Here is a 23,567-nt window from a genome sequence, read left to right as displayed (position 1 = left end):
TAAACAGCTCCCTTAGAGAACCAGTGTTGCCCAAGCCAAAAAAAAAAAAAAAAAAAAAAAAAAAAAGGCACCCAAATGCATCAAGATCAGGTTGGTACCATTCAGTACCTCCTTTTGACACACACTAGAAAACAGTAATATGGGAGGAAAAACAAAGACCCCTCTTTCAAAAGGGACTGAAAATGGTTCCATCCTCATTTGAACCTGAGGGTCTGGTGACTTTGAGGAGGCAAGCAAATCTACGTTCTGAGTAACCACAAACTGAGGTGAGCCTGACAAAAACCTCTGGGTTCAAACCTCTCTTCAGGAAGCTGAAGGTGAACCAGTCCAGATGCTTTATAATGACATTCTACATCAAAGGGGGTGCAACATACCCAGAGATGAGTTCTGCTTTAAAAAGTACACCACCCCTGCCTATGCACCATTTATGCTTGACCAGTGAGTACCTGGAATACAAAGTATAGCCAATACGCAAGCTTGATGTGCCTGCCCTTGACCCTGTTCCTCCATGTAAATTAACAAAGGTCAGGGTCTGATTATGCTTTTGCTATACAAATGGCATCCCTTGTTGGCTACAACCCAAGCCATCTGAAATCTCTATAGGAAGGAAATAAAAATAATCACTTTTTCCAAACAAAGTGCATGCTGACATCAGACATTTTCTGATGACCTTGAATCTTTGTCTTGTGCAGCCTACAAAAGGGAGACCACGAGTAACCAAAGGCATTTAAGAATGGCACCTGTTTTCATGAATACCTGCTCATCTGTGTGGGGGGAAAGGAAGAACACTGCATCTTCTTTGAGACAATCTGAAATTCATTTCCAGGATCACAGTCACGCTGGGATCTATAGCACTAATTTGTGATGATCAGGCTAAGGACAGATATGAATGCCGCTAACCATAAAATTACCAAAAAATGGAACTAAGCATCCTATGAATAACCTGGGAACAGTGGACAGCCCAATAGGCAAGAACAGAAAGTACAGTTGTGTACACTTACCATAAATGTAGATGTTAGAGTGTATTCACTGTTGCAGTCATCACATTTGGGTTATCTGCTTGTAGTAGCCCCCAGTCGGCTTGATTATCAAAGTCTTGGGACCTGCGTCGGTTGCCGTCTCATCTTCCGTGACGTCAGGTAGTCAGGGGTATAAAGCATGCAGCCGATGCCATTACAACAGTTTTTCTTGCCCCAGATGTCAGGTGCTCCCCTTAAAGGGAAACAATTATACACACACACACACACACACACACATATATATATATATATATCTATATATATATATCTATATATCTATATATATATATCTATATATCTATATCTATATCTATATCTATATATATATATATATATATCTATACACACACATATATACACACACACACACACACACACACACACACACACACGGTTATACCTCCAACAAAATTGCAAATACACCAAAGAAGTACAGTTGCATACCTACCATAAATGTAGACGTTCGAGTGTATTCACTGTTGCAGTCATTACAATTGGGTTACCCTGCTGGCAGGCTACCCGCAGTCGGCCTGAATTCCAAAGTCCTGGTCCGGCGTCGGTTGCTGTCGCCTCCTCCCTGACGTCAGTGCGCCAGGGGTATAAAAGAGGCAGCAGACGCCACTTTCTTCAGTTTTTCTTATCCCAGATGTCAGGCGCTCCCACAAGGGTAGGTTAATTTATGCCAATAAACATGCATGCAGTAAAGTAAACTCTTCCTTCATCTACAAGCAAATACACCACATAGGTTGTATAGAATAGAGAAGTACAGATAGGGGGATGGTGGGTGGGTAACCTGGACTGCAACAGTGAATACACTAACATCTACATTTATGGTAGGTACACAACTGTACTATGTTCATCGTGTTTCACTGTTGCAGTCATTACAATTGGGTTGAATCCCAAAGCTAAGGTTGGGAGGCTGGGGCTAAATAGGATTAGGAGAGGCTATGAGACCCTGCAGAACTGCAGTGGCAAAGCCTGCCATGGATTTAGAGTAGAGAGGTAAGTGATAGTGCTTTGTAAAAGTGTGCACTGAACTCCAAGTTGCAGCCTCTAAGATGTCTTTGGTTGGTACTGCTCTGAGGAAGGCTGCTGAAGTGGCTGCTGCTTTGGTTGAATGTGACCTAATGCACTTAGGCACTGATTTGCCATGCTGTGAACAGCAGAAACGAATGCAGTGGCCTATCCACTTTGAAATAGTCTGCTTTGAGATAGCCTTTCCTTGGGATCCTGCAGCATATGCCACTAGAAGTTGTTCAGTCTTTCTGAAAGCTTTGGTTCTGTCCAAGTAGAAGCGTAGCTGCCTGTGAATGTCCAAAGAATGCAGAAGTCTCTCACCCTTATTCTGTGGGTTTGGATAAAAGGTAGGCAAATGAACTGTTTGGTTCAGGGCCACACTGGACACTACCTTAGGCATAAATGTCGGGTTTGTCCTCAGAGAAACCCTGTCAGGATGGAAAATGATAAAAGGTTCCACAGCCATGAGTGCCTGTAACTCTGAGACTTGTCTTGCAGAGGTTATTGCTAGGAGCAGAGCTGTTTTCCAGGATAAGAATTTTATATCAGCTGTAGAGGCTGGCTCAAAAGGAGGCAGTGTGAGTTTTTCCAAGACATAATTGAAGTCCCATGCAGGTATTGGTGCTCTCCTTGGGGGTCTTATGTTTTTGGCCCCTCTGAGTTGCTGCTTTAGTAATGGATGAGAAAAAAACAGGTGGTTCGGTATTGTAATGAACTGAAATGGCAGAGGCATGAATCTTAATTGATGAAAAGGATAGGCCTTTGTCCAGCATCTCTGTTACGTATTGCAAAAATCTGAGGAATATTTGGTACAATCATGTCCATTCCTTGTGCCTGGTTCCAAGCACAGAATCTCTTCCATTTTTCTGCGCAACATTTTCTGGTGCTAGGCCTCCAGGCCTCCAAAATAACATCCATCACCGCTTTAGAGAGAGGTGTGTTTTGAATGGTTACATTATCTGCCATGCTGCCAGATTTAAGGTCCTGAGTTGGCTGTGCAGGATTGAACTGTTTTGTTGGGTCAATAAGTGAGGAATTTGAGGTAATGTCCAAGCTGGGCATTGAGACAAGTTCTTTAGGATTGGGTACCAGTGCTGGCGGGGCCAGTCTGGGGCAATCAGTATCATTTTTGGCTTCTCTTGTCTGACCTTTAGGAGTACCTTTGGGAGGAGATGCAGTGGAGGAAAGGCATATACTGTTAAGTTTTTCCAGCTGAAAGATACAGCATCCACTTTTCATGCTTGCTTGTGATAAGTCCTTGTGCAGAATCTCTGTAGTTGGCAGTTGTGAGGAGAGGCAAATAGGTCTATGTCCGGGCATCCCCAGTTCCTTGTTATCATGCTGAAGACTTGTGGATCCAATTTCCACTCGTGGGGATCCATTAGGTTTCTGCTTAGTTCGTCTGCCAGAGTATTTATCTTTCCTGGCAGGAATTTTGCTTGCAGATGTACTTGGTTAAGTCAATGCTGTGTCCCACAAAGTCATGGCTAGTCTGCAGAGGGGGTAGGAATGTGTGCCTCCCTGCTTGTTTATGTACCACATAACTGTAGTATTGTCCGTCTTTATCAATAGTTGTCCTGGATGAAGTAGATCCTTGAAGGCTGTCAGGGCATTCTGAACAGCTAGCATCTCTTTTTGATTGATATGTAGATGTATTTGGCTTGCGGACCATGTGCCCTGAATACATCTTCCTGCCATATGGGCCCCCCAGGCATAATGACGCATCTTTCACTTTACCCACAGCCAGGCAGACATTAACAGATGCGTCAGATTATGCCTGGGGGGCATAATCTGACGCATCTGTTAATGTCTGCCTGGCTGTGGGTAAAGTGAAAGGCTGTCCCTTGTTGTGGTGACAGGCCTTTGCCGACCATCAAAAGGCAGGGAATGAGGGTAATTGTTTCCAGGCTGTGGCAATGTTGAGTCCAAACACTTTTTAGATACCATTGTAGTTTCTTCATATGCAGTTTTGCATATGAATTAGCAGAATGCAGGATGCCATGAAGCCCAATGCCTGCAGAATTTTTCTTGCAGATAACTGGGTCTTTGCTGCCAACATTTTGAAATAAGTAGTCAGCTGTCTTTGTCTGGCATGAGATAAGCCATCTGGGCAGTTGTATTTAAGCTTGCACCCAGGAATATTATCTCTTGGGAGGGTACTAGTTTTGATTTATTTTCGTTTACTGTGTACCCTAGGCATGTTAGTAATCTTTTTACAAACGCCAGGTGCTGTAGTAGAATGTCCTTGTTCTCTGCTTGAATAAGGCAGTCGTCCAAGTAAGGATATATTTGTATTCCTCTGTCTGCAAAATGCAATTACTGGTGCCAGGCATTTTGAGAAGACCCTGGGCACAGTAGATAAGCCAAAGGGCAGTGCAGATAATTGGCAGTGCATTGAGCCAGCTATAAATCTGAGGTATCTTCTGCATGATTGTCAGATTGGGACATGCAAGTATGCCTCTTTTAGGTCTAAAGTCACAAGCCAAGCCTTCTTGCCCAGCATGGGCAGAAGCTGCTGTAGAGTCAACATTTTGAATTTTGGAATATCCAGAAATGTGTTTAGAATAGACAGGTCCAGTATTGGTCTCTAGGCTTTGTCCTTTCTGGGCACCAAGAACAGTCGAGTAAAATCCTAGTCCCTACTCTTGCTGTGGTACTCGCTGAATGGCCCTCATGTCAATGAGGGATGAAACTTGTTTTTGTGCCTCTGCCCATTGATTGTGTGGCAGGTCTGGCATACCGTTTGCCCTTGGCAGGGTGTGGAAATGGAACCTGTAGCCTTGTGACACTATATTCAAGACCCATTTGTCCTGGGTGATCATGTGCCAATTTTGTGAAAAAAAGTGCTAGTTTGCCCCCTAAAGGAGGTGCTAGAAGATAAGTGCTTGGTGCTGGCAGAGGAAAGTCATTGAGACTGCTTCCTATATGGCTGTGACTCATCTTCTCCGCTTTTGGAGGTAGAAACACCCCATTGTTTAGACCTGTATGAGCCTTGGGGCTGGGATCTGCCTCTGGGGTGTCTGTATCTGCCTCTTTGTGGCCTGTCTGACACTGGAAAGGACCAATTCTTTGTAGGCCAGTTCCTGCTAAACCTGTGAGGCTGTACCTGTAAGAAATCCCTGACTGTTTGCATAGATTTAGCTTTATCCTCCATTTTCTTCAACACCTCTTCTGCTTTAACACCAAACAAGGTATCATGCTGTAATAGAGCATCTAATAATTTTGCTTTAACATGATCAGGCAGATTCTGTTACTTTAACCAAGCATGCCTCCTAATGACAGAACCCATAACAGCGGCCCTGCAAGAGGTCTCCAGAGAATCAAAACCACATTGCAAAGTATGCTTTCCCACTTGTTCAGCTGCATGCAATAAATCCTGCATTTCTTTGTTTTCTGCACATTCAGAATTTGTCAACATTTTCTGTTTAAGTAGTGACATAAGATATTGCTGATATTTAAGCATATGAAACTGACAATTTAAAGCCCTTACAGCCAAGGTAGCAGATGTGTAAATCTTTTCCCCCCATCTGTCCAGGGCCCTTGAATCCCTATCAGAGGGGATAGGGTTTTTTGCAGTGGAAGCCTTGACCCCTTTTTGGACCCTGAGAGAGTGTTTCTGGGTCCGCAGCAGGGTTTTTATAAAGAAATTTATGTGAATCAGGAACCCTGTAGCATCTGTCCGGCTTAACAGGAGCTGGTGGTAAAGAGTCAGGAGTCAGACTGGACTCTAAAAATACATCTACAATGTCCAAAACAGGAGGAATAGCAAGGGGCCTGTGCTGAGGTAGTAAAAGAAAATCTCTGAGCCGATTCTGAGTAATCTTGGCTCTCCCAGTGCAAGTGCTCCCTCATATTATGCAGGGTCTCCCCAAAAGAATAATCCTCAGGAGGAGAGGCTGAAGGGACAGATTCTTCAGCATCAGAATCCTCATAGGGAGGATTAGAGTATTCCTGTTCAGAAAAGGAATCAGAGGAAATGGAAACCTGATCTGAAGATTCATATTCTATCTCTTGCCTAGGCCTCTTATCAGAAGGGGGATGGGAACCCCTGATCAAAGTAATTAGGTCTTCGGCCATTTTAAGCATCTGTTTTTTAGGCATGGAGGTCTATCCAGGGGAATATTTTACTTGTTTCGTTGTCTTTACAGGTGCTTTAGTATTTGCCTTTGAAGCTGAAGTCGTTTTCACATATAACTTGTGTAAGCCTGAGAACACCCTCAGAAGCCGATGCCTGCTCAGCGGCTCCGGACCCATCTGAGGGAATAGTTTCAGAGGGTCCAATACCTTGAGTGTCCAGTGGCCTAGTCAGCTCCATGTGGAAGTCTGAAGCAGCCTGTGGCTCTGAGGTAGCAGGCATCAGGGGCTGCAAAAGCGCCTGAGAACCGGCGACTGGTTTAGCCGAAGCCTCGTCGTCGGATTTGGACCTCGGATGCCTGTCCTTTTCTTTATCATTGCGTTTTTTTTTTATAAATTCCGGTAGTCCGCTGTTCCGACGGCATTATATAATTAAATTTTCTGCCAAAATAATGAAATGCAAAATAGTACCAACACTTAATAGTGCGTTGGTTAAATCTAGCACAAAACCGACAACTAGCAATGTCGTGGTCAGGGCCTAGGCAAAGAATACAGTAAGAATGAAAATCCTTATGAGGTATTTGCTTCCCACAAGAAATACAATTATCAACTTTTTCTGACATCAGTCTGGAGCAAGAAAAAAGTTTCCCCACTGGGGTACTTGGCTTTAATGAAGACTTCGGATCTGAAATTCGAACTTGAAAATCTCAGGAGTCGGCCGACTGGCACTTGCGAACTGCTTTTGCTTCAGGCACCGCGCGGCAAGAAAGACTGAAGAAAATGGCGTTGGCTGCATCTTTTATACCCCTGGCGCACTGACATCAGGGAGGAGGCGACAGCAACAGACCTTGTGAAGCATCTCAGTTAAGTATTGAAGAATCTGAGGTAAACTGGGCACTGCTGTGGCCATCCCTTGAGTCTGGTTCCAGGCACAGAATCTTTTCCATTTTTCAGCATAAGATTTTCTAGTACTAGGCCTCTTTGCCTCCAAAATGACATCCAACACTTGTTTACTGAGGGATGGTAACAGAGATTAGGTAATTAGCCAGGCTCAAGGTTTGAAGCTGGGGGTGCAGAATCTGGCTCTCCTGCTGAGACAGCAGGGTAGGGGTCTGAGGTAGATGCCATGGGGCCAGCTGTGACACTGCGCAAGAGGGGGTACCAGTGTTAGCGTGGCCAGTCTGGTGCAATCAGTATCATTCTTGGTTTTCCTGTTTGATCTTTAGTAGTACTTTGGAGAGGAGAGTCAGACGAGGAAAGGCATAAACGGACACATTTTTTCCTGCTTAAAGACAGAGCATCCACCTTCCAAGCTTGTTTGTAAGGAATCCTTGTGCAAACTTTTTCCAATTGGTAGTTCTGGGGGGAGGCAAACGGGTCTATATCTGGGATCCCCCATTTGTTGATAGACATGTTCAAAATCTTTGGTTCCAGTTTCCACTCGTGTGGGTCCACGAGATTTCCGCTTAGTTCATCTGCCAGTGTATTTAGTTTTCCTGGCAGGAATTGAGCCTGTAGATGAACTTGGTAGCTCAAGGCTGTGTCCCACAAAGCCATGGCTAGTCTGCAGATAGGGTAAGAATGGGTACCCCCCTCTGCTTATGTACCACATAACAGTGGTGTTGTCCGTCTTTACCATTAATTGTCCTGGAAGGATGCGGTCTTTGAAGACTGTCAGAGCATTCTGTAGAGCTAACATTTCTTTTTGATTGATATGCAGGTGCATTTGACTTTGGTTCCATTTGCCCTGAATGCACTTTCCCTGCCAGGTGAGCCCATCCATGCATAGTCTGATGCGTCTGTTGTTAGCGTTTGGGCTGCAGGGGGTAGAGTGAATGGTAGTCCCTTGTTTTGGTGGCAGGCCTCTGCCCAACAAAGGAATTCTAACCGTAGGCAAGGTATGATAGGAATCATTGCTTCTAGATCCTGAGAATGTTGACACCATAGGCTTTTTAGATACCATTGTAGTTTCCTCATATGCAGTCTTGCATCTGGAATTAGTAGAATGCACGAGGCCATGAACCCAAAGGCTTGCAGTATTTGCCTTGCAGATAGCAGGGTTTTTGTGGCCACTACTTTGAAGTAAGTTGTCAAATGAATTTGTTTCTCTGGCGTGAGGAGCGCCATCTGGGAAGTTTTCAAGCTTGCTCCCAGGAATATAATTTGTTGATAGGGTACCAGCTGTGATTTATTTTCGTTTATGGCGTACCCCAGACAAGTTAAAGCCTTTTGTACAAATACCAGATGATTCAGACGCATGTCCTGGCTTTCTGTCTGAATTAGACAATCGTCCAGGTATGGGTACATTTGAATATTTCTTTGCCTGCAAAATGCAATAACTGGAGCTAGGCACTTTGTGAATACCCTGAGCACAGTAGATAAGTCAAAGGGCAGTGCAGAGAACTGATAGTGCATGCAGCCTGCTTTGAAGTGTAGGTATTTTCTGCAAGATTCCCTGATTAGGATGTGCAGGCAGGCTTCCTTTAAATCCAGTGTTGCCAACCAGGCAGCTTTGCCTATCATGGGAAGCAACTGGTGAAGAGCTGGCATCTTGAATTTTGCAATCACTAAAAAGGTGTTTAGGATAAACAGGTCCAGGACAGGACGCAATGAGTTGTCTTTTCTGGGTACCATGAAAAGTCTTGAGTAGAAACCTTGTCCCTTTTCTTCTTCTGGTACAGTCTGAATAGCCTTTAATCTTAACAGAGAGAGTACTTGCTTTTGAGCCTCTGCCCACTGATTTGGGGGTAGATCTGGCCAACCGTTTGGGGTTGGTAACGTGTGGAAGTGAAATCTGTATCCTTAGGAAACGGTTTATAACCAATTTGTCCTGGGTAATGAGTTCCCAGTTTTGCTTGCAGAGCAATCTTTCCCCCTAAAGGAGCAGTCAGTTGTGAAGTGCTTGGAAGTTGTAAAGTTAAGTCATTGTGACAGCTTACCAAAGTGGGGAGTCTTACTACTCCCTGATTTGGAAGTGGGAGCTCCCCACTGCTTAGCCCTGTGCGTACCCTGGGACCGAAGCCTGGGTGTTCGGCTGTTTCTGGGTTTGAACTGAGAAGGTTTTTGAGGGCCAATGCCTACTAAATCTAGGAGGCTGCACTTGTAAGAAATCTTTAACAGTTTGCATAGACTTAGCTTTTTCCTCCATCTTTTTAAGAACTTCTGCTTTGTCAGCAAACAGGCTGTCTTGATTTAAGGGAGCATCCAGCAATTTAGTTTTAATATGATCTGGCAAAGACTGCTCCTTAAGCCAAGCATGCCTTCTAAGTACAGACTCGGTGACAGCAGCCCTGCAAGATGCCTCCAGTGAATCAAAACCACACTGCAAAGTACGTTTTCCAACCTGTTCAGCAGAATGCATTAAATCCTGTAAATCTTTATTTTCAGCACAATCAGGAATCAACATCATTTTCTATTTAAGAAATCTAATAATATGCTGCTGATACTTTAACACATAAAAGTGGCAATTTAAGGCCCTGATGGCCAAGGATGCAGAGGTGTATACCTTCTTACCCCATCTATCCAGGACACTGGAATCTCTATCAGTGGGGGTAGGATTTTTGGCAGTAGTAGCCTTAATGCCCTTGGGTCCCTGTGAAATGGTCTCAGGATCCGCAGTAGGATTTTTAAAAAGGAACTTGTGAGAAACAGGAACCCTGTAATATCTATCAGGTTTTCTGGGAGCAGGAGGTAGAGAGTCAGGGGCCAAGCTAGATTCCAAAAAGGCATCGCCAGCAATGTCCAGCACAGGAGGGATGGCTAAAGGCCTGTGTTGGGGCAGAAGTAAGAAATCTCTAAGCCTTTTTTTAGAATCAGAGTAATTTTGGCTTTCCCAGTGAAAATGCTCCCTAACAGTATGCAAGGTTTCATCAAAAGAAAAATCCTCTGGGGAAAAGCAGAGGGAATTGAGTCATCTGCATCAGAATCCTCATAGGTAGATAAGGGTAAATCCTGGTCATCAGAGTAGACAGAAATTTCAGAATCCTGATCAGAAGTATCATAAGCAAATTCAGTCCTAGGTCTCAGAGGGGGAAGGTTGGCTTCCCCTGATTAAAGTAATAAGGTCTTCAGCCATTCTTATTTGTTTTTTAGGCATAGAGGCCTGACCATGCGGGTCTGGGCGTCAGTTTCCTAGGCATGGTTCGAGTTTTAGGCCTAGAAGAAGATGGCATCTGTTTAATATGCAAGTCAGTAGGCCTGAATACACCCTCAGAAGCCGGTGCCTGCACAGCGGCTCCGGACCCATCCAAGGTAGAGACATACGCAGGTTCCACAGTTGAAGCATCTCACGGCATACTGGACTCCGAATGGGTCTCAGTAGAGACCTGCAAATCTGAAGTAGCGGGTATCAGGGGCTGCAAAAGCGCCTCACTGAGTATCAGCGAACTGGCGACTAGCTTAGGAGAAGCGTCAGCAGCTTTGGACCTAGGCGGCCTGTCTATCTCTGCGTTTTTTTGGAATGTCGGTAGTCGGGTGGCTTACCGAAGACATATCTCGATAACTGAACAGAGTACCAAAATATTTAGAAGCGAAAATGAACTGACGACGAATAGTTCGCGGTTTAAATAAGGCACAAAACTGACAGCGAGGTACGTAGTGGTCAGGGCCTAGGCAAGGAATACAGTACGAATGAAAATATTTATGAGGTATTTGCTTTTCACAAGAAATACAATTACTGACCTTTACTGACACCGGTTTAGAGCAAGAAAGTTTCCCCAACAGGGTACTTAGCTTTAGTTGAAGACTTGAGTTCTGAAACTCAAAAACGAAAATTTCAGGAGTCGGCCAACCGGCATTTGCAAACTGCTTCTGCTTCGGTCACCGCACGGCAAGAAAGACTGATGTAAAGGCTGCAGCTGCATGCTTTATACCCCTGACTACCCGATGTCAAGGAAGATGAGACCGCAACAGACGCAGGACCAAAGACTTTGATAATCAAGCCGACTGAGGGCTACTGCAAGCAGATAACCAAAATGTGATGACTGCAACAGTGAAACACGACCATCTGAAAGTGCTCCACTCATCCTAAAAAAAAAAAAAAAAAAAAAAAAATTATAAAAAGAAAACTAGAGCACTTTGTGCACCCTCTGTATACTGGGATAAATTATCATCCTTAATGTCAAACATGAACATTAGGTAATATAGCAAAAGTAGGAGTAATAGCTTAAAAGGATAAAATATTTTAATGAAGTATGTTAACTCCCAGATTCAAGACAATTTATTTTCATCATGCTATCTCCTACCCAGACAGACTGTCAGATTGACAGACATGTAGTTTAGAGATTTTAGAAACTGCTTGGTCTGGACTGTCCCCTGGGTAAGATCTGAAAAGAACTGCCTGTATTAGAAGGCCTTGTCCTATGGCAAGAACATGCTAATAATGCTTGGGCAGGTTCAGAGAGAAACGGACAGTGAATAGAATACCTCATCTTCCAGTCAGGTGGCTTGATTTAAACAGTCGAGATAAGAACAAACAAGGATTACCTGAGTCTAAGACTGGATTCAGCAGGGTTCCCAAGGTGTTGGGAAAAAGTAGCACCAGTCGGCACAAATTATTTTGATCTTTATACCCACGGTTTGCTGTGAACTGGTGTTCGACTGACTGTCATGCAATTCAAAAGTAGCAGCTATGTCATCAAGAATAAAACAAAGCATTTGATCTCTCCACGGAATCTAAGACATTTAGCAAAGAGCAAGGTGGTGAACTGAAAATGTCTGTCTCATCTTGAGCCTTGTGATACTACCTGTATTACTTGTGCATGGGGATGAGCAAATCTACATCTGAAATATGAAGCCAATAAAGGCTCACTTCCAGGAACTTTTGTTCATCTCCGATAAAATGGTCTCCAAGGGATTTTTTTTTTGGGAGGGGAGTGGATAAGCAGCCTATAATAAAAATAAATCTGCTTATGGGGGGTGAATCTTCTCTATGGCACAATACAGAAGCAGTCTCAGAACTGATTATGCTAGCTCTATCTGGTGTGGTAACATAGGAAGCACTCGCAAGAAAGGCTTTGGAATCAAGTTTGCAAAAATACCTTTTCTTACTCTGTGCGTGGTTAGGCTGGACCAATCTGCTTTTAAGTCTCCCTTTCCAGATACAAGACAAGCTGTGGAACATGGAAAAAAGGAAGAAAATGGGATTTTGTGAGTAAAGCCCACAATGTTCAGTACCATCCTGCAATGGAGATGTCCCCCTCCTCAGCTGCCTGCACCCAACTCTGACATCTCTCAAGGCTTGCTTTTCCTCAAAGGTCCTTTTACAGTCAGCTATGCAATGTCACCTACAAAAAAGACCTCCACTTCTCAGAACTGGTCCTTCTATATTCTGAGGTAAGTTGAGTGTCAACTATTCAAATGTTTCCTTTCTTTCCAGGTTTTAATTTTTTTTCCCCTAAGAGGACCCAAACAGTAATTTTCTCCCTGTTGCTCTCATCATTTGCGATGCAGAAAAATGGTGGAAAATGAATGGGCTAAATGGAGACTGCATCAATCAGGGAGAGACTAGGGGGCAAAACAGTTTCGGATGTAGAGAAATGTCACTCAGCGATGCAGTTCAACCTCATCCATCCAGCCCCTCAATGAGTCAGACTATTAAACTTGGGTTGCAGAACATTTAAGGTCCAAGGGGCCTGTGCCATCCAAAAATGACAATGATATGAAAATCAACTAGAGTTTTTCCACTTTGGAAAATGAGGAAGAAATGATGCCTCAGACACCAGTGATGCATGTAACTGAATACAGGGGAAGTAATAAAATAACCTTTGCCAAAGTAGCAGCAAAATAATTCCTAAAGTATTTGCTACAGCCTGCCTGGTACAGGAATCAGATGCTGAATATGCTTTCCCCAGAAAAGGACATATAGAGATAAGAATTCTGTAATCATAGTAACTTCAGAATGACCAAAGTGTGTCAGTTATAAAAGGTTCCAAACAAGGAATGAAATGATTTCATATTCTCTTGAACTAGTTAAGCATTAGTTCTTGCAAGGGCAAGGATGCCATTTCCACTCTAGAATACCACCGTTTTACGACAGTCTTACTAAGGAAGATTATTTCACAAGGAGAATCTGTAATAAGAATTTTTTTCCACTCATCTGCTTCAGAAGCAAAAGTCTGACGACAATCACTGTAAACAGAGAACAAGGATTTTAACACCAAGGATACTGCAATTGGAACAGAGTAATATACAGTCAAATGTATGCTGGTGAATCCAGCATCACTTAGGAAGTCTGAACATGAGGAGTTATACAAGTCAAGGTTTCCCTGTAAGTACCTATTACTAACCTATGAACCTATGAAACAGAATTCTAGTTTGCACTCTCTGGTGGTCTAACGGTTAAGGTGTTTGCCTTACAAATGCAATATGCAAGGTTTGAGTCTCACAGGGGATAATTGGCTAGGCTTAAAATGGTTCGCAAGGGCAGTTAGCTTAGTACTAACCTATGAACATAAAACAAAGCTCCTCATTAGCACTCTTCAAGAAAAATCTTGATGAGTGGATGGGAAATAGGAAATTCACCCTGGGGATCACCTCTGTGGCTCTGCTCGACAATGGCACAGGAAAATAATTTTCTTGGGTGGCAAAAGCCGGGATACCTTTTTGGCTGGGCTTGTATAGGCCCCAGGGCCGATAGCCTAGTACCTACCTAAGCGTTATATACCCACTGCAAAATTCCATCAAGCATGTGGTCAACTGTGACCAAGTGAAAAAGTTGACACCTACTGAGAATCAGACGGATGACAAAAGGAGTACTGATGTGTAAAAAAATCTATACTTTGACCAACAAAAATGAATTACTGAAAGGAAGAGGATGTACCCCCCCCACACACACACAAAACATTGTAATACCACTCTACAGAGAAGGCTAGTACCTCCTAGAAACAGGGAAAGCTATCACTGAAGCTTGGGATACCCACAACTGCAGAAAGGGGAAGCAGCCTCTCAAGAGCATCTCAAACGGGTCAAGCAGTCACCAGTAACATCAGTGACTGACCACTGGATGGAATAGAAGCGTGCAGAGATGAAGGCTTAGGCCTTCAAAGAACCCAGAGGGATCCAAACAGGAGATTGGAGTTAAGCTGACAGACCCAAACAGGGTGTGCACATACTACTACTTACCTTGGGTTTCCGCACTGTCTAATCCGTTTGTACAATGGTGACCCAGTGAATCTTGCTGTGAGCTATTCTACACCCTTCAACAAATGTCTATTTCAGAGATGTAATGAGCAAGGCAGGCAGCTCTAACTGAAACAAGCTGTTTTAACAAGAAATCTGACAAGTGTCACTTGATTAGTTCCAATGCAGAACAATATGCAGTCTGACAGTTTTGTGTCTTATAATCAACATGGACATTTTGGGGAGAAAAGTCAACACCTTCTTACAATGGATGGAAGGAAGCAGCAGTGAATTACACCTGGGGATATGTACTTCTTAACTGGGTCTTTGAAACTGTCCTGTTTAGACCCTTTAAAGCCATGATGTGAACCACAATGGCAAAATGTATATGTAACCCAGACACACTGTTAGTCAAAATGCTGGGATACAAACTTCCTTTGAATGAGGCAAAAAAGTACAATAGGTGCACAGCAACAGAAGGGTGTCCCACTGCTGTGGACCCTTTTTGACACTCCTTAAACTAAAATAATCACTAGTAAAGGACAGCTTTATAACAATGCTGGACCCTTAAGAAAACATCAAATTCTAACAAAGATTCAACACAGACAAGATGAAATCACACCATCAGAATCTGCTGAAGAAAAAAAAACAGTTTGGCAAGAGTTGAGGGGAGCATAAAACATTTACTAATCAAAAAATAACAGATTTCCAAAAAAATGACCACTATCATTTACAGATATCAGTTGGATAACAATCAATATATCATAACTAAAATGCAGTACAAGAAGCCACAGGAATGCTAAAGAAAATACTTTACATTTTTGATGAGATACACCAAATATTGGAAACTTAATCACATTTCAAAAAATTTAGACAGCTGCTTCAGAAACTTGACTCAAAATTTTACATCTCTTACTACTGAGATGACAATTAACTGTCCTTATATAAACAAGCACCAATTCAGTAAGGTGAAAACCTCCGTTTCTCCAACTTCTTTACCACACTAGATGCAGTCAGTTTGTTAGTAACACATGGCACTGTAGTGGCGGTGGCCCCCGTAGCAGCAGACACAACATTTAGAGCCAAGAGAGGGACAGGATTCATGCCAAGGAGACTGGAGACACAAGGGGCTGTCGGAAGGGTGGGAAGGCTTGAGGGTGCATCAGAGGAACCCCCCGCTGCTGCCAGTGATGAAGGGGTTGAGGAGGAAGAAGAAGGGGTGGAGGACTGAGAAAGGTTGATGCTGAGATGATCAGGGACCGTGGAGGCAGCCTGGGATGAGGGTTTAGCATTTTCTAAACTGCAACAGAGGAGAGAAAAAAAGGAACAGAACGGGTTGGGTACAAGGGAAGACACAGGATAGCACAAAAGGAAAAAAAACTTGAAAACCCCAACTCAGTGAGTCTCAGCCTGACAGAACAAACATTCATTATTGACCTAGGCAAAAACATATTGTTTAAATTCCACAAATACAAGCAATTTCCAGTGGTCAGCACTAGGAACTGAAAAACAGTAGTTACAGACAAGGCTAACACAGGGCACTTAATATTGAACATACAACAAAATAAGTGAAATATGATGCACAGAAAGTACAGTTGTGTACACTTACCATAAATGTAGATGTTCGAGTGTATTCACTGTTGCAGTAATCACATTTGGGCTATCCTGCCAGGGGTAGCCCTCAGTCGTCCCGAATACGAGAGACTTAGTATTTCTGTGTCGGTTGCAGTCACTCCAGGACTGACAACAGGTCGTCAGTGGTATAAAATCAGGCAGCTGGAAGCCATTACATCAGTTTTTCTTGCTCTGTCAGGAGCCCCCAAATAGGGAGCTAGGTTATGGTGGGAGACCACCACCAGCAGAAAGTAAATACAACAAAAACTCCATGTAATGAAACAGGAAGAGACAGAGAGAGACACACACAAGGGGGGTGGAGGGAGGGAAACCAGGACTGCAACAGTGAATATGCTCGAACATGTACATTTATGGTAAGTGCACACAACTGTACAATGTTCTTCACGTTTCACTGTTGCAGTCATCACATTTGGGTTGATTCCCAAAGCTGAAGAAAAGGGTGGACGCAGTCAGGAAGAATGGGGGCTGCTTAGGATGCCCTGTCAGACTGCGATGGCAAAGCCTGCCCTGGATTTGGAGAAGATAGGCAGGTGGTAATGCTTCGTGAAGGTATGAAGAGATGTCCATGTTGCAGCCTCCAGGATGTCCCTGGTGGGGACCCCTCTCAGAAAAGCTGCAGAGGTGGAGGTTGCCTTGGTGGAATGTGTCCTGACCCCCTTTGGGGGCAGTTTCCCGTGCTGTTTGTAGCAGAAATGGATGCAGTGTGCTATCCATTCGGAGATTGTTTGGAAATGGCCTTGCCCTCTGCCCCTGCTGTGAAGCTGACTAGCAATTGATAAGTTTTTCTAAAAGATTTAGTCCTGTCCAGATAGAATCTGAGCTGTCTATGCACTTCGAGTGCAGAATCCTTTCCCCCTTGTTTTGTGGGTTAGGGAAAAAAGGTGGGCAAATGTATGGATTGGTTGAGAGCCAAACTGGACACCACTTTAGGCATGAAGGATGGGTCAGTCCTGAGGGAGAACCTGTCAGCATGGGAAATGATTAAGGGCTCTACAGCCAAGAATGCTTGTAGCTCAAACTCTTCTAGCTGAAGTGATGGCCAGAGGCAAGGCGGTCTTCCAAGAGAAATTTTAACTCTGCTGAAGCTGCAGGTTCAAAGGGGTGTAGGGTGAGCTTTTTAAAGTTAAGGTCCCAAGCTGGGGTAGGAGCTCTTCTGAGTGGCCTTAAGTTGTTAGCCCCTCTTAGGAACTTTTTGATGAGGGGGTGTGAGAAGAGAGGTGGGTCTGTGCTGTAGTGAACAGAGATGGCAGAGGCATGAATTTTAATAGAAGAGAAGGATAGACCCCCTCTGTAGTAGGTCTGCCAGGTAATCCAGGATGGGAGGTAAGGAGGGTTGTGCCATTCTGGCTCCATTAGCCTGGATACAGGTGCAAAACCTTTTCCACTTGTCAGCATAGGATTTTCTAGTGCTGGGGCGTTTGGCCTCATGTGTAACATCTGGGACTTGTTTGTTAGGCTGGCAGCTTGAGAAGAGTTCAGGGAATAAGCCAGGCTGCCAGGTTGAGAGTCTCCAACTGGGGATGCATGAATTTTCCATTCCCTGTGTCTGGAGTGTTGGGATCAGAGGTAGGTGCCATGGTGGCAGGGGTGACGGGCTGAGCAGCAGTGGGTACCAGTGCTGGCGAAGCCAGTCTGGGGCAATCAGGATTGCCCTCGGTTTTTCCTCCCTTATTTTGAGCAGTACCCTTGGAATGAGTGGTAAATTGGGAAATGCAGACAGAGCATCCACTTTCCAAGCCTTGCTGTGAGGTTCCTTGGTGCAGTATTTGCTGAGCTGACTGGAGTGGGCGGTAAAGAGGTCAACCTTCGGGGTGCCCTATTTCTGGATTACAAGGGTGAAGGTTCAGTGGACTAGCTGCCACTTGTGTGGGTCTAGCAGGTTTCTGCTCAAGTTGTCTTCCAGAGAGTTTAGAGTGCCTGGCAGGAATTGTGCTAGCAGGTGTAGTTGCATGGCTGAGGCAGTGTACCAAAGGGTCATGGTGAGCCTGCAGAGAGGATAAGAGTGAGTCCCTCCCTGCTTGTTGATATACCACATAACTGTGGTGTTGTCTGTTCTGATCAGTAGAGGGCCTGGAGAGAGTCAGGGTCTGAAAGCTGTCAGGGTGTGCTGAACAGCTAGTATATCTTTTTGGTTGATATGCAGATGTATTTGATTTGGGCTCCAATAACGCTGAATGCACCTGCCATCCAAGTGTGCACCTCAGGCATAGTCTGATGCATCTGTGGTGAGGGTGTGGCGGCGTGGGGTTGTGAGAAGGGAAATCCCTTGTTGTGGTTGCATGCTGCTGCCCACCAAAGAAAATCTTTCCTTAGACAAGGTATCATTGGTATGAGAGTTTCCAGGTCTTGAGAGTGTTGACACCAAAGGCTTTTTAGGTACCATTGTAGTTTCCTCATATACAGTGTGACATATGGAATAAGTAGGATGCAGAAGGCCATGAAACCTAGAGTTTGCAGGATTTTACTTGCGGATAATTGGGTTCTGGTGGCTAGCTGAGAGAAGTAGCCTGTCAGGTAGGCTTGTTTTTCTGGAGTAATGAATGCCATCTGGGACACTGTGTCCAGGCTTGCACCCAGGAATACAATTTTTTTGTGTGGGGACTAGTTTTGATTTCTTTTCATTGATAGTATACCACAGGGAGGTCAGCAGGTCCTTTATAAAAGGTCAGGTGCTTGAGCAGCTTTTTCTGACCGTCTGCCTGAATCAGGCAGTCGTCCAAGTATGGGTAAATTTGAATATTTGTCTGCAAAGAGAAATGGTGGGAGCCAGACATTTTGTGAAAATTCTGGGAGCAGTGGATAAGCCAAAGGGAAGCTCAGAGAACTGAAAGTGCATAGATCCTGCCCTGAAACGTAGGTATTTTCTGCAGGATTCCCTGATTGGGATGTGTAGGTAGGCCGGTTTTAGGTCTAGGGTGGCTAACCAAGCATCCTTGGTGGTAGAAGCTGCTAGAGGGTGAGCATTGTGAATCTTGATATCACCAGAAAGGTGTTTAGAATGGATAGATAGAGGATGGGGCGCAATGTGCCCTCCTTTCTGGGTACCAAGAAGAGTCTTGAGTAGAACCCTTGGCCTATCTGTTCTGCAGGAACAGAATGTATTGTCCTCATGGAGAGCAGGGAAAGGACTTGCTTTTTGGCCTCTGCCCACTGGTTTGGAGGAAGATCTGGGAACCCTTTTGGGGTTGGCAGAGTGTGGAAATAAAATTTGTATCCCTGGGACACTATGCTGAGGACCCACCGGTCGCTGGTAATGGTGGCCCAATTGCAAGATGCTTCTAGGGCGTCAAAACCACACTGTAAGGTGTGCTTTGTAACCTGACTTGCAGAATGCATTAACTCTTGTAATTCTTTATTTTCTGCACAAGCAGGGAAAGAAGATAGCTTTTTGCTTGAGGAGTTCCATGGTATGCTGCTAATATTTCATCACGTGGAACTGACAATTTAATGCTCTAATAGCAAGAGTAGCAGAGGTGTATACTTTTAAATTTTTTTTTACCCCATCTGTCTAATGCTCGGGAATCCCCATCTGAGTGGGTAGGATTCTTAGCTGAAGTTGCTTTGATTCCTTAAGGTCCTTGAGAGATGACCTCGGGGTCAGCATTAGGATTTTTGAAAAGAAATTTGTGCGAGTTAGGGACTCTAATACCAGTCAGGTTTCCTGGGAGCAGGAGGAAGGCTGGATTCCATAAAAACACAATTCACAACATCCAGGACAGGAGGGATGGCCAAAGGTCTGTGCTGTGGTAGATCTAAGAATTCCCAGTCTCTCTTTTTTGACTGAGGATAGTCCTAACATTCCCATTGGAAATGCTCCCTTAAAGTATGCAGGGTTTCCCCAAATGAAAAATCCTCTGATGGAGAGGCAGAAAGAATAGATTCCTCTGAATCAGAATCCTCATAAGCAGAGAGGGGTTGCATATCTTCATATTCAGATGCATCCAAGTCATCGGACTCCTGTTCAGATAAAACTACTGGGGATAGGTCTCTTTCTTTTGGAAGGGGTAGTCTGGCTACACCTGATAAGCATAATAAGGTCTTCCGCCATTTTAAGCGTTTGAGACTGAGGCAAGGAAGCAGGTGTCTGAGCTTGGGTCGTCCGTTTTTGGGTGTGGTTCGTACCCTGGGCCTTAGAAACTCTGTAGTTTTAGAAAGAACTGAAGATGCAAAAGAAGTCTGTGTCAAGTATTGGTAGTGCAAAGTACTTCCTCGGAAGCCGGTGCCTGCTCAGCAGCTCCGGACCCATCCAAGGTAGAGACATCCGCAGAATCCTTAGTTGAAGAGTCTCGTGGCATATCAGACTCCGAAAGGGTCTCTGTAGCAACCTGCAAATCCACAGAAGTGGGCATTATGGGCTGCGAAAGCACCTCACTGAGGACCGGAGAGCTGACTAGCTTTACGGAAGCGTCATCAGCAGTTTTGGACCTGTGCGGTCTGTCTGTCTATCCTTACTTTTTTTGGAAGACTGGTAGACGGATGGCTTACAGAAGCCATATCGGAATGAGAGGACTGACAGCGAAAATATCTAGCTACAATAAGGGTCCGATGACGTATAGTTCTGGCGTTGAACAAAGCACAAAAGCAACAGTGGGGGATGTCGTGGTCTGAGCCTAAACAGGTGATGCAGTAAGAATGGAAGTCTCGGTGTGGTAATGGCTTTCCACAGGTAAGACAATTGTTGACTTTCTCTGACATCGTTTAGAAAAAGAAAAAAGGATCCCCAATGGGGTACTTGGCTTTAGAAGACTTCCACTTCAATTCGGAAACAAACTGAGGTAGCGGCCGACCGGCACTCTTGCAAACTGATTCTGCTTCGGGCTCCTCGGCAAGAAAGACTGATGTAATGGCGTCGGCTGCCTAATTTTATACCACTGATGACCTGACGTCAGTCCTGGAGCGACAGCAACCAACGCAGAAATACTAAGCCTCTGGTATTCAGGCCGACTGAGGGCTAACCCTGGCAGGATAAACAAAATAAGATGACTGCAACAGTGAAACATGAAGATCATCAGTGAAAAGAAAAAAATGCTCTACACAGAGCGCAGAGACCACAAAGCAATACAACAGTGAATCAAACTGCAGCACTTCTTTTCCCCTAAAACTATACACCTACAGGAATCGTTGTAGGGGGATGTGGCCATCAGGGCTTGGATCTCCGAAACCCTCCTGGCAGATGTGACGGCAACTAGCAGAACTGTTTTGAATGTACAAAATTTCAGAGAAGCAGAATGTGCTGGTTCAAAAGGAGATCGTGTTAGCTTTCCTAACGCAAAGTTTAGATCCCATGGAGGAAGGATGGGTTTCCGTGGGGGTTTGATGTGGAGGAATCCTCAAAGAGTTTGACTTCCAGTCTGGATGCCAGAGAAGGTGAAATGGGCAGGCAGAGAAGGCAGACAGGTGGACTTTGATGGAGGAATATGTCAGACCTGTTTGGAGTGGCTCACAAGTAGGGCAAGACCCTAGGGATGGAGGTAGTGAGGGGGTCTTGTTTGTTCCTATGACACCAACTGGAGAATCTGAGTCATTTTAGCCACATAGTTTCTCCTAGTGCTGGGTTTTCTGGCCTCCTGCAGAACATTAAGTTGTCCTCTGAGTAAAGGTGTCTATAAGGGATCAGGATTCTATCACCCATAAGGTCAGTTTTAGATTGTTTACCTACGGGTGTAGCAGAGACCCTTTATTCTGTGTGAGCAGGTCTATCCGGTGGGGTAACCTGTGGTGATTGCCCTTGGCTAGAGAAAAAAGGAGGGGAAACCAATGCCATCTTGGCCAAAAAGGGGTCACCAGTAGGATTTTTGGTTTGTCCCTCTGAATTTTCAGGAGGACTTTCTGGATCAGAGTGAAAGGGAGGAAGGCGTACAGGAACACCCCCCCCCCCTCATGAAAAGGAGAAGGTGTCCACTTTTCCACCCTTGTGGGTGTGGGTTCCTTGTGCAGAAATTGAGCATCTGCCTGCTGTCTGGGGAGGCAAAGAGGTCTGCTTGTGGAATACCCCACCTGTGTATCAGGTCTAGGAAAACCTCCCTCTGTAGCATCCGTTCGTGAGAGGGGGCTGAGTTTCTGCTGAGTGTCTGCTATCATATTCTGTTGCGAGGGGATATATATGGCCAACAGGTGTACTCTGAGGGAGTCTGCTAGATTGCAAATCTGAATGGCCAGTATGCATACAGGGTATGACCTGTCCCCTTCTAGTTTATGTACTACAGAACTGTCATGTTGTCTGCAATTACCTTTAAGGTTCCTGGCAGCATACAGGGTTGGAATGTTAGTAGGGCTAACAGCAAGGCTCTCATTTCCTTGATGTTGATGTGGGCTTTTACGCAGAGGGGACCATTTGCCTTGTACTGACAGGTATTGTTGATATGTTTGCAACACTGCCCCCCACCCTAAGTCCGAAGCATCAGTGTAAAGGCATTGAAGTGGAGCTGGGGTCTGAAGGTGGAGCCCTGGGTAGGTCTGTACTGCAGATATCCACCACTGGAGCTCCCTCTTTAAACAAGGGATGAGTGGGAGGGACACATCCAAGGGCTGGGAATAAGAAGTTATGTACTTACCATAACGTTCCATGTTAGTTGTCTTCTTCTCGCCTTCTTTCTTGCTGGTTGGGTTCGGAGCCTATCCTCGGCTCAGACTCGGCCATCTTCAAAAGCTCGAGAGCTACTTACTGGCTCGAGGCCCCCCTATATCCCATGATGCCTGGGGCTAGATACCCAGATATCGTTTGGTAAGTCTAACTGCAGACATAATAATAACAACAATAATACAGGAATCTTGTCCTAGAATAAATAAATCCTACTGATGAGACTACTAGTCAGAAGGAATAGCCAGAAAAGACTCGGCCAGTGAGGAAAAACATAAGGAACTCTTCTCGGTCTACTAGGATAGGGGGATGGAGGGTGGGACGCAAGAAAGAAGGCGAGAAGACTACGACTAATATGGAACGTTATGGTAGGTACATTTCTTCTTAATGTTAAGTTGTCTATCTCGCCTTCATTCCTGCTGGTTGGGACAGCGTCCCTAGCACCTCAATCCTAGGTGGCTCATCGGAACAGACTCTTCAGAACAGTGGAACCAAAATCAGCTCTGCTCCTGGAGGCCACGTCCAGCTTATAATGTGAAATAAAGGTATGAGGATTGGCCCATGTGGCTGCCGCACAAACAGTTTCCATTGGCAATCTTGCCTGAAAAGCCACTGAAGTAGCTAGAGCTCTAGTGGAGTGACCTTTGGGTTTAGCAGGAAGCTCTTTATTCCTTAGCTGATATATAAATGTAAAGATAGATGTCAACCACCTAGATAAGGTTACTTTCGACACAGGTAGACCTTGTTTACCCCTCAGCATAGGACAGGAACAGCTGGTCTGATTTTCTTATTTGCTTAGTTCTATGCAAGTAAAAGCATAACTGTCTATGAACATCCAACTGATGCAATTTGTATTCCGCCTTGTTGGAATAATTTGGAAAAAACGCAGGCAGATCAATAGACTGATTCAAATTATTGTCAGAAGAGACTTTTGGAAGGAAGGAAGGATTAGTCCTGAGAGACACTCTGTCATTTTGGAAAACTAGATAAGGATGGCGAACACAAAGAGCCTGAAGTTCAGAGACTCTTCTGGCTGAAGTAATTGCAACCAGAAAAAGGGTTTTCCAAGAAAGAAACTTCAAGGAACAAGAAGCTGCCGGTTCAAAGGGGGCAGTATGAGGGAA

At 44.6% G+C, this 23,567-nt stretch overlaps 1 protein-coding gene across 4 annotated transcripts in view; it reads right to left on the bottom strand.

The window, feature by feature from the left end:
• Positions 1–23,567, bottom strand: part of PCBP2 (poly(rC) binding protein 2) — a 1,588,534-nt gene that overhangs the window by 128,177 nt on the left and 1,436,790 nt on the right. For 3 of the 4 annotated variants that reach the window (XM_044083912.1, XM_044083913.1, XM_044083914.1), the window contains exon 13: positions 14,892–15,528. The exons of the other annotated variant lie outside the window; for it this stretch is intronic. In XM_044083912.1, the coding sequence (XP_043939847.1) occupies positions 15,189–15,528 (340 nt within the window). In that variant the 3' untranslated portion in view covers positions 14,892–15,188. Of the gene's footprint in view, positions 1–14,891; positions 15,529–23,567 lie in introns of those variants that run through there. 4 annotated transcript variants of the gene reach the window in all.

Source organism: Protopterus annectens, chromosome 9.part0 (assembly GCF_019279795.1).
Source record: "Protopterus annectens isolate FY-2018-M chromosome 9.part0, PAN1.0, whole genome shotgun sequence".
Taxonomy (NCBI): Eukaryota; Metazoa; Chordata; order Ceratodontiformes; family Protopteridae; genus Protopterus; species Protopterus annectens.
Note: the sequence above shows the minus strand (reverse complement) of the source record. Positions and strands in the feature narration are given on the sequence as shown.